The following is an 11080-nucleotide window of genomic DNA, read 5'->3' as shown; positions in this document are numbered from 1 at the left end:
TACTCGCTGCCGATTCTGGTGACTGCTCAATTATAATCCTCCATGATCATAGCTCTGCTGTTGATTAAACTATTTTAATCAACCACCTGGAAAAAATAATCAGTGACTCATCTCTTGATTGGCTTCGTTCCAGCCTCACTCACTGATGGTAGGACTTGGTCGTCTCCTCTCCGGCCCCCCTTTTCATGTGGCGCTCGCCAGGTGTCACATTTGAGTCCCAAATGTGTGTCTCTTTCAGACTAGCCTGAGGCTACGAGCTCAATCCATGGTCTTGAAGGGCGGACCCAAACACAGCCGCCCGGATTTGTGCGTGGCTTCCTATTGCTTCACCAATCTATGTCCCCGCCTCCCCTCCCCTCCCCCCCTCGGCCTGTGCACGGAGCACGCTGACGTCACCAAATTTAGAGCGACGCCCCTCTGCACTCTGATTGGTTAGGAGATAACAAGGTCCAAGACCATCGTTCCTGCATGGCTCCCCCAGGCTTTTTTTCTTTTGTAACAAAAAAAAAAGCCTGGGTTTCCGAGGCTACTTTCAGACAGACTAGACTTTCTTAAACTTGATTTGGCCAACTTGCTTGTTGAAGTGTCTGATTGTCAACGGGAAAAAAGCTCTTTAGCAATCTACTGCCAGTGGTTTGGTGACTGCATGCGGAGACACTTTTCATTTCTGAATCAGAATCAAGAATCACATTTATTGTCACATCACAGGTTTTACAGGTGTTGAGAAGTGGGTGAAATGTGTCTTTGTGCAAGCTCCGTCATTCATAGTTTTCAGGAAAGAAGGGGGGGGGGGTACGGGGACAGAGAGATGGCAAGGAGAAAAACATGGGAAAGAAGCGGGTGAAAAGACAAATCTACATATCGTCTCTGTCGGGAAACCTTGTATGTCCAAAGCTGTTACTTTTCAGGATTTCATTCAAACAAAAGTAGCAGATCTACAAACTCGAAGCTCAAGTTTCGAGCTTGCAGATCTGCTCTTTTTGATACTATTGTGTGACACTAGTACTGTATGATCAAGTAGGGAATTCATTTACGTTAAAATATGGAGATAAGAGGTTTCTGCCCGACAGCATGATATATACACATACTGGGGGAGGTCGCTATTTCACTTTCTACCGGTCGCAATACATTATAATCTCAATATAAGTCAATGAGGTTTTGGGCGAACTTTACAATCGCTTTTATTACCTTAGTAAACCTTTATGTTCTCAATCGCTAGTTATGTTTTCAATCGCTAGTCTAAAGTCTTTTTTAAATCATCATGATATGCGTTTAGTAAATTATGGTCCCATTCATTTTAAAATTAATGATAAAGTAGTACATGTTTCTAGGGTTTCTACTGGTTCTACCGAGTGAAGACCCGCCCTCGCTGCGGTTGCAGCCAATAGCAGTCGTTTCCGTTAGCATTTCGGACCGGATATAGAAAGATGGCGGATTTGAAATCGTTGAGAAACGGGCTTCAAAACGGGTCTGTAGAAACCAATGCCGTCACTTTGTCCATTATTTTTGTTGCAGTCTATAGGTCACCACATAAACCCTTGCATAAACCCCCCTAATCTGGGGGATGAAAACTTTTGCCAAAAATTGCAGATCTACAATTGACAATGCATCACTTAGTGAGCTTGTAGAGTATACTTCTCCAAAGTGAGTGACACCCATAGCCACAGTACTAGAGGGAGCGACAACGATCTGGTAGCCTACTACCCAAATATAGAACAAACATGGGACAATTCTCATTCTACTACTCTGCCACCAAAATATGGAATGCCCTGACACCACCCATTAAAATATGTAAATCACTGGTTTCTTTCAAAACTGGCCTGAAAAAACATCTATCAGGAGACCTCATGGGGAATTTTCCAGAAACTAGGTGTAATTCACTGCCAATGTTTTTCCTTTGTACATATAGTGTTTTGTATTTCTTGATGACATGTATTATTGTTATTTTTATGCTATATTGATTAATTGAATACATAGGACCACAATGGAAACAAGTCCCCAGGACTTTTTTGTGTTATTTAGCCTTGATGTCTGTTTGTTTATGTTTGACTATTAAAGTATTCAATCAATCAAAAAAGATTGTATATAGAGGAGAAAAAAGGAGGGGGCCTATATTCTCTCGTGTCTCCATTCTCCAACCAACCAAGTTTATAGGTTTTAAGTGCCTCTCCAAGGATAACATATTGAGTAATCCACATTTGCATAATGGCATCAGTGTTACATCATTTAAATAAACATTTCCATGTTCATTACTCATATATTTGAATGAACCCCTAACAGGTAAAGGAAATGTCCTACATTTGACATTAAGTGGAGTTTCAACTAGAACATGAATAATTGTTTGTCAATGTTTGATCTTTGAACAGAAACAAAACATCTGAGGATATAGTTCCACAGGATTATCTTATTACATAAATAAGAACACTCCTGGGACATCTTATTAAGATGAACAAGAGTTCAAACGCTTTAAAATAAACCTATAATTATATGCAACACCTCTGGGGTATAGTGTAACATATGATGCCATTTGCACATTATGCTCATCCACGTTTCCTGATCTATATTTAGATCCAGATGTTTCTCCCATATTCTCAGATGTTGGAAGAACGAAAACACTTGATTGCTAAGAATCGTATAGATCTTTGAAGTCATTTTAATCATGAAGTAAGCAAGCATGTTGTACTCATCATCTAATATGCAATCTAAAAATAATGTACACATCACATCTGTGTTCAGATAATGTGTGTGATGGATGTGCAACACCCAACTGATCACTACACCTGTGTAGTGCAGCACTTATTTCAACCACTTTATCACACTGAATTGTAATTTGAGGTACATCACTTTATTTTTGGATATAGCCAGTCAGATTTGAATTATGAAAGATCTGAATGATAATGTTCATCACATGTCTCACAAGCATCACAAGCTAAAAAAAATGTGTTGCGGAAATGGGTGTGACCTATATGGAGAGTTGAATTTTGCCAAAACGTAAAACGTAAAGCGGCCTGTTATAGTGCCACCATGAGGCTGAACATTTTGAGGTGGAGGTTCTTCCCTGGCCTAGTGTGCATGCAACGTTTGATGCCTGTCGGTCCAGCGGCATCTGAGATGAGCTGCACACAGACAGAGAAACACAGACAGACAAGGACGAAAACATAATTTCCTCCTCCTGGTCTGGTGGAGGTAATGTGTTGGTTCAGGTCAGTGAATGTAATTTTGTGACAACTTTTGAGCTGCGATACACAATATATCAGAAGATGACAGCTTGACTCGCGGTATTCTTCATTGTAGCTGCTGCGATATTATGATCAATCAAATGCTGATAATGTATGCTCCCCGTTTCATGTTGGTCGCATGACTCGCATGACCTCTGTAATACCATTCTTTTTGCAAAATGTTACAAGGGATGTCTGTTCTGCCGCCAGGTAGGGTGTTTGTGTTTATTACGTGCCACAGAGCAGGAGGGCAGTAGGTTCAGGCTGACAGAAAACCACACTGATGATTCACCAATCAATGCGTGTTCATAAAATACTTTAATTACAATTCCAATTTACAATTTTGGCATTTAGCAGACGCTCTTAATCCAGAGCGATTTACAGTAAGCAAGGCAAACAGGACGTACAGTGCCAAACTCACATCATGGACGGTCTCTGCTTGTGTTTGTTCTGCTTGCCTAAATACATACTCTAATATCATCGCATTTTTCTGAGGCATGAAATATTAATCCAACATGTTAGTTGTTTACTTTTTGGTCATACTGTAGGGGTCATCTTCTCCCGTGATTTGTAGCAGGAAACATATCTCTTGGATTTCAGTGCCTGCTATACTGTCACAGGCTCTCGATGTGGTTAAATATGCATGTAGTTTGAAACTATTTACCCATTTCTGATAGTACACACCACATTAGATGATTCGGATAACACATCAAGGTAACCTTAGTGCAATTCTCACTAGTCAACAATGCTGTCTTCTTTACTTTCTTCTTTCTTCTTTCTTCTTCTGTCAGATTTAATTTAATTAAGTAACCACATGTTCTTGTACTATGTGGTGTCCTATTGTACTGCACTAGAAGTTCATCTAGCGTGACATAGCGTCCACTTCGCATCGCACATCCACCTGACCACCTCACAGCCACCTCACAGTGACCATTTTATAAAAGTAGGCCAAAGTCGCTTATAATTAGCGGACATGCACAACACGGTGCTATTTCATAGACCGGATTGCTTGTTTCTTGTGCGAGGCGAGACAACTCTGTGAAGCCCTGTAAACAGTAAAGTCGAGTGTCTTTTGTTGATTTAAACCGAGTCATTATACAGTAACAGTGTGACGTGGTGAATAAAGTTTGCTTTGGGATGTGTAGGACATGAAAAGAACGGACATATAAACGTGGCTGGGGTGGGAATATGGACATGAGCAGGGCCGCTACGAAGACATAGTAAGTAGCAAATGTTTACGTTTATATTAGCCATTTCAGCTAACAGTTGCTAACGGTGAACGGTGTTCCTTTCCGGTGTGGTTCCCAGGGGGTGGAAATATTGTTGAAAGAAAATAAATATACTCCAAAGAGGCAAATGTACAGTGAGCAATGAGAAGTAGACGAAACAATGGCTAAATAAACCAAGCACGTTGTGGGCAGTGTTGAACTGAAATTTGACATGTTCTTGTTGAGTTGTATAACAAAACAATGGTGATAACCAAATTCAGGGGACACACCGACACACACATGCTCGCCAAATGTATAATAGAGATATATAGCCATACAATACATTTGTATTGTAGCTTTGTTCAGGACCCCAGGAAGACTAGAGGCTCGTTCATGTGTCTCTATAAGGGAGATCCTTTAAAAAACATAAACATAAACATCCTCATCGCTATATGTACTGTAGTGCCGTCGTTCAACATTGTAATATCAAAAATGTTACCAATGTCTCCCTAATTGACTCCACACTCTCACTAGCAACCCAGAACCACAGCATCATGTAACCTCTTATCTCCCATAAACTCTCACGCCATACTAGAGACAACTCGGTGAACTAGACCAAAACTCGTAATGTTTCACACGCAGATAGTTAAATGACCATTCCTATAGGAGCATGCACTAGCTTAGAGCATTCCCAGGAGCATATACACTAAGGTTAGATCAAACAACTCCAGCAGCATTCCTCTCAGTTTGAGCAAACATGCAGTTGCGGTGACAGCAAGCACGCCGTAAGGGAAAGGGAGACTTCTGCACCAGGGGATCTGCTGAGCACAAGAGAGGCGGGAGGGAAGATCAATGTCATTGAATCTCCCCGGAGCAGGAGAGGAGAGGAGAGAAAGGCATGTTATTAGACAGATGCCATGCAGGTTCATTTGTTGACCTGGCATCCAACTGTTTAGACTGATGAAAGGTCAAGGTTTACCTATGATCCTAGATTACTATCTCTATGCATTTTGATGTATTATGTTGTGTTTACCTTGCTTACTGACTGTAAAGCACTCTGGATTAAGAGCGTCTGATAAATGCCTAAATTGTAATTAGTATAAAGGGAACAGAAAGGAGGAGACAGGAGGAGCAGATGAGAAGGGGGGGTAGAGGGCGACAGGGGGAGTGGTGTGGTGGTGGTGGTGGTGGTGGTGGTGGTGTGGGCTGCTGTGGTGGTGGTTTGGGGGAAAGGTCGTCATTAAGCGACAGGACAAGAGGCCTGCCGGGACCTTCGATTGGCCCCAGCAGCAGTGGTCAATAGCAGCTCAATGGATCTCTGCATGGGAGTGACAGTGAGTGGTGTCAGGAAGACGGGAATGAGAGACGCGTGGAGGGAGGGAGTCAGGGAGGCAGGAAGGGGAAGGAAGACACACACAGATAGAGGACAGTGATTACCGGGAAAAGAGGATGCTGAAAGTCAAAGGAGTCAAGGTTGTCGAGATCAGTGGTGGACAACAGTAACAAAGTACATTCCGTACTTAAGTACTTTTTTTTTAGTATCTGTACTGTGATTGAGTTTTTGTATTTTTGGAGATGACTTCTTTCACACTACACTACATTTCAAAGACAGATATTGCCCTTTTGACACCACTACATTTCTAGGAAGGGAAAAGGTACAATTATGAATTAAAGGAGAGATCCGGACATTTTAAGTGTTATCTTTGATGTGTCGCTTATCACTCACCATCCTTGAAAGGGACGTTGAGTTATTTCAGAGAGTCCCGTGTCACGCTGGTTGCTTGTTTCTCTCCCAGAACCTGGCAACTCGGTGTTGCCAGGGAGAGAAATAAGCAAACAGCGTTAGCTCGTTCGGCATTAGCGTTAGCTTCTCAGGAACTTTCAGTGCATGTTTGAGTATCATGAGACTCTACAATGAGTAGTAGTAGAGAAAAAAATTACTTTGCATCGGTTATAATAGACGAATTTCACTTAGGCACGCGCTCCCATTATGCCAACGGAGGGGGTCGAAAAAATGACGACACGGGACTCTCTGAAATAACTCAACGTCCCTTTCAAGAATGGTGAGTGATAAGCGACACATCAAAGATAACACTTAAAATGTCCGGATCTCTCCTTTAACCACTTACTGTATAATTGCAGTGCAACATGTTGTAAGCTTAGCTATTTTCTCTACTTTTGTGTAACAGTTTAGTTAGTGCAACAGTTTAGTTAGTGCAACACTCATGTGCAATGAAGTTGGGCGTTAATATGCAAACATAAAAAGTTGAACAAATATGTTCTACTCCTTGTGAGTCACCCTGGACCAGAGGTCCATTCTGACTCATGTGTCCCCCCTCTCTCTCACTGCTAAATAAAGAAAAAACTGCAACAACAGAAAAACAATAACATTCTAACGAGACAGTGGTAACGGCACGTCTTCCCAGGCTGGAGCCATGTGGAACTCCATATTTGCCACAACTGACATCTTCCATGCGCCACGCCGTAAAAAAATAAGAGAGGCCGTTGACGTCATCGATGACCTCATCAATGATGATGTCATGTGATAAAGTCAGTGCTATCTTTGGGCGCCCCTCGGTCGCCATGGCCTAATAAAATTATATTTAGCAGAAGGACCAGAGTGGAAAGAAAGAGTTGTAAGTGTTAGATTAGGATTTTGTTCATGGTGATATCACCTTGTTTTTATCTACAGCAGTGGTTCCCAAACTGGGGTCGGGACCCCACATGATTTTGGGGGGTCCCCAGATGATTAGCTTAATGTGCAACATTATTTTCTCACTGAACAGTAAACAAACCAACATACAGCAGAAGTATATACAGGCAATTTAATTACTTTTAAGACCTTTTTAATACCAAATTGTCAAATATTACGTAAGAAAGATGCAAACATTGTGAAAATAGCCGATCTACAAGCTCACAACGCCTCACTTGTAGTTCGGCTATTTTCACAATATTTATCTGTGGAACTGAGTCAAACTAAATGTAATGCCTACAATTCCAAGTGCTTGTCAGGGTGGGGGGTCCCCAATTCAAATTTTGTGGGGTCACGGCCTGAAAAGTTTGGGAACCCTTGATCTACAGTATAAGGTGACACTTTAGTTTTAAAACTTGGATAGTTTTAACTTGATTTCGTGGGTTGATTTATTTTCATTTGTTGAGTTGACATGACAGAAGCAGCTAGCAGCTATAGGGCTAGTTTTGTTTCCAAGCACTATAGGCTACAACAGATATAAAATGTACACAGGGACCCGAAGCTCTGACCTTTAACGGCTCAATGTGTGAATGGACGCGATGATTGTCCGGTGAATTTACATTTAGCAAGGACATCACATGTTGATGACGCTTTTATTGTTGACGAGTGGAGCCTCCCCTCCTCCGTTCCAAGGTGTTTTGGAGGGAGAGCGTTTGACTGAAATATTCAACTTCCATGATCAATGGCTCATTTAAGCAAACGAAACATAAGTGTCTATTTAATAATTGTAGACAGCTACATCTGGGCTTGTCTGCGCAGGCCTACTACAGGTTTCAAGGTATTGATTTTTAATGACAGACGTTGTAGCCAATGAGAATGCTCTAACAAGTAGATTTTTGTTATTTTCATCCCTCTAATTATTCTTCAATAAACCAGTGCTCGTTTTGAGTTCTCATAAACTGTGCATCATTGTACACATTGTACAAGACCAGACAATACAGCTTATGTGTGTGTGTGTGTGTGTGTGTGTGTGTGTGTGTGTGTGTGTGTGTGTGTGTGTGTGTGTGTGTGTGTGTGTGTGTGTGTGTGTGTGTGTGTGTGTGTGTGTGTGTGTGTGTGTGTGTGTGTGTGATCTGGCCTGCCCTGGTCGCTTCTTTTGGGCTTGTTTTCGTAGACCTGGTTGCTTGTTTCCCTGGCAAAATCTTGCAACACGAGGAAGAGCAAAACAACATTTTAAAATATGGATTAAACATGATCAACACACGTTTCCACAGGATCTTACTGCAGTTATGAGTAGCCTGTCATTGAAATCTCTCTGCGACACATAGAAACTTTATATTTGTTCGAGAACAGACGAGAGTGCCGTGGTACCAACCGCTGAATGGGAGAATGCTTTGGCTTTCAATGGGGTTCCGACTTGGGCTAGAGTAGACCCAGGTACAGGGAGGGGGGGGGGGCAACCGACCAATCACACTCGCCTCCCTGATGAAAAGTTCGGCGGTCGGAGACAGTATGGACTGGCATTAATAGCCTCATCTCATAACGCGTCTTTTAAAACTGTCCATGGATGATCTCTCCTTGTGTTTGTTTTGCGTGACATTATAGATTGGGTTATTTCGCTACTTTTGTGCAACGCTCTTTAATTTACAAAAAAAAAAAAAAAAGTTAAGAAATATGGAGATAAGAGGTTTCTGCCCGACAGCAACGATATCCTGTGTTCTATGTGTTGTTCAGCTCAGCGGGTCACTTTGAGGCTAATTCAAAAGGCACACGCTGTGCTCCTTCAGCCTCAGCCCTGCCATCCGGTGGTAATTAGAGCTGATTCAGAAATGCGTGGTGGCAGTGAGTGCCACACCGCAGCCAGATTACTGTCTGTCACCCTGCTGTAAGCACTGGCGCAGGCAGACGGTAGCCAATGAAATTATAACACTGATTGCATCATAGTGCAGTGCGGTCAGAAACCTCTTATCTCCATATATTAACTTTTTATAGTTCAAATAACCGTTGAATAAACAATGTAGCTATAGAACTTAAAATAATAATAATACAAATAATAATCTTGCCTACAATTTGACTAATTAGTCATTGAAAAGTTTGCTGACTAAGTTACTGTCACACCTGTGTCTAAATCAAATGATCTAATTCACATGTTTTCGCTTTTGTGGAGGGCAATAAAAATCAGTGGCCTGGGGACAAAATATGACATACAGTGTGAAGGACGTGTCCTCACTATCTTGAAAAGGACAAGAATTGTCCCCTCCGTTAGACCCTCTGAATTTGAATGTATCACCTGTGTTGTATACAGTATACTTTACTAACATGCAGTGGTGCCCAACCCCTACTTGAGTCAGAGTAGATACTCCTGTTCAAATATTATTCAACTACAAGTGAAAGTTGCTCTGTCAAATTTGTACTTGAGTTTAAAGTACTGGAGTACTTCCTTTAAAAAATATTTTCTTTTTCAAAATGATATGACACAAAGTACAGCTGCAAACCTTTCTTTTTATTTCATTTTACAAAATTACAAGTTATTTTAAACACTTCTCTTCAAAGCCTGAAACCCATGAGCCACAACATGACGTGCAACATGTTATTTTCCTATACCCTATCCACTCTATAAATGGGTGTGAATTTCTTGACTTGAATATATATCACTGAAGCTTTGTCATTCATTGGATTTTTTAATCACTATCACTATCAGTCTCCCAATCATCATCACTATCACTATCACTTTTGAAAGGAAGGTTCCTTCTTTCAGCTAGACTTCTTGATTGTAGCACATGTTCTGTATTCAACTGTGTCTGTGCTTCTTTCAGAGCCGCCCCTTCATATATTTTCTTCAGTTCTTCCGTCTCTTTACGTCTCTTCTGTTCATTCTCTATAAAAATCCTTTGTTTCTCTTTCTCTATTGCTCTCTCTGCTTCTTGGAACATCTCACTGGTGTAGTGGCTTCTTCCGTTCTTTTCCGCCATCGACTCGATTTTCACCAGCAGCTCAGCGACCTGAGAGGGATCCTTGTTTTGGTTGTTGAAGACATGGTAGCGACCGTCACATTCTCTGATTATTTTTTGTAGTTTTGGACTCTCTTTCAAAAAGTCTTCAACTGGTGTACCATGGAGCTGTTCACCACCAGTGAAGAGAACCATGGTGTATTTGTTTGACATTTGACCAAATACCGTCTGAATCAATTTCACAGATTTCTGCTCCTCTTCTGTGAATCTTCCCAGTCTGATCACAATTAGGAACACATGGGGACCAGGAGCAGCAAAACGAATACACTGTTTTATCTCATGAATGACTTCGTCTTCACTCAAACTGGTGAAAAACAATCCTGGTGTGTCAACAACAGACACCTTTCTACCATCCACTACACCTGTGACCTTCTGACAGCCCATTGTCAGAGATACGGGCGCAAAGACAGATTCAAAGGCTTCATAACCGAGGATGATGTTTCCGACAGCGCTCTTTCCAACTCCAGTCTTTCCAACCATCACAATACGGACCTCCTCATCATTTGTTATGAGAGCTGGTGGATTGAAATGATATGGTTAGATGATACATATTAGAGGTTTCCAAAAAACATTGTTTCATATATTATATTATATCAGAGGGGTGTGTGTGTGTGTGTGTGTGTGTGTGTGTGTGTGTGTGTGTGTGTTTGTGTGTGTGTGTGTGTGTGTGTGTGTGTGTGTGTGTGTGTGTGTGTGTGTGTGTGTGTGTGTGTGTGTGTGTGTGTGTGTGTGTGTGTGAGAGAGGGAGAGAGAGAGGGGGGGCACATACCTTCTGTTCTCATCCTGTCTGTCTTGAAGTCTCTGTTATGCTATGAGAGAGCGAGAGAGAGAGAGAGAGAGGTTGGTATCATTATAACAACAGATATGCATACTAGATGTTAAGCACAATTTATTGCAACAGTTTTTCATCACATAATCAAATGAGATGCAATAGTCTTTATTGCGAACGCG

General features: G+C 41.5%; 1 protein-coding gene across 1 annotated transcript; it reads right to left on the bottom strand.

Moving 5' to 3' along the window:
• Nucleotides 1–9799: 9799 nt before the first annotated feature.
• On the bottom strand, nucleotides 9800–10609 carry LOC308086960 (GTPase IMAP family member 7-like; the record flags this gene model as incomplete). The annotated part of the gene is made up of 1 exon (XM_080430602.1): nucleotides 9800–10609. One exon carries the CDS (start codon nucleotides 10607–10609, stop codon nucleotides 9800–9802), a length of 810 nt encoding a protein of 269 aa, XP_080286728.1.
• Nucleotides 10610–11080: the final 471 nt, after the last annotated feature.

This window comes from Gymnoscopelus braueri (genome assembly GCF_963280865.1).
Source record: "Gymnoscopelus braueri genome assembly, chromosome: 6".
Classification (NCBI taxonomy): domain Eukaryota; kingdom Metazoa; phylum Chordata; class Actinopteri; order Myctophiformes; family Myctophidae; genus Gymnoscopelus; species Gymnoscopelus braueri.
The sequence above is the reverse complement of the archived record's forward strand: the minus strand, read 5'-3'. Positions and strand labels throughout refer to the sequence as shown.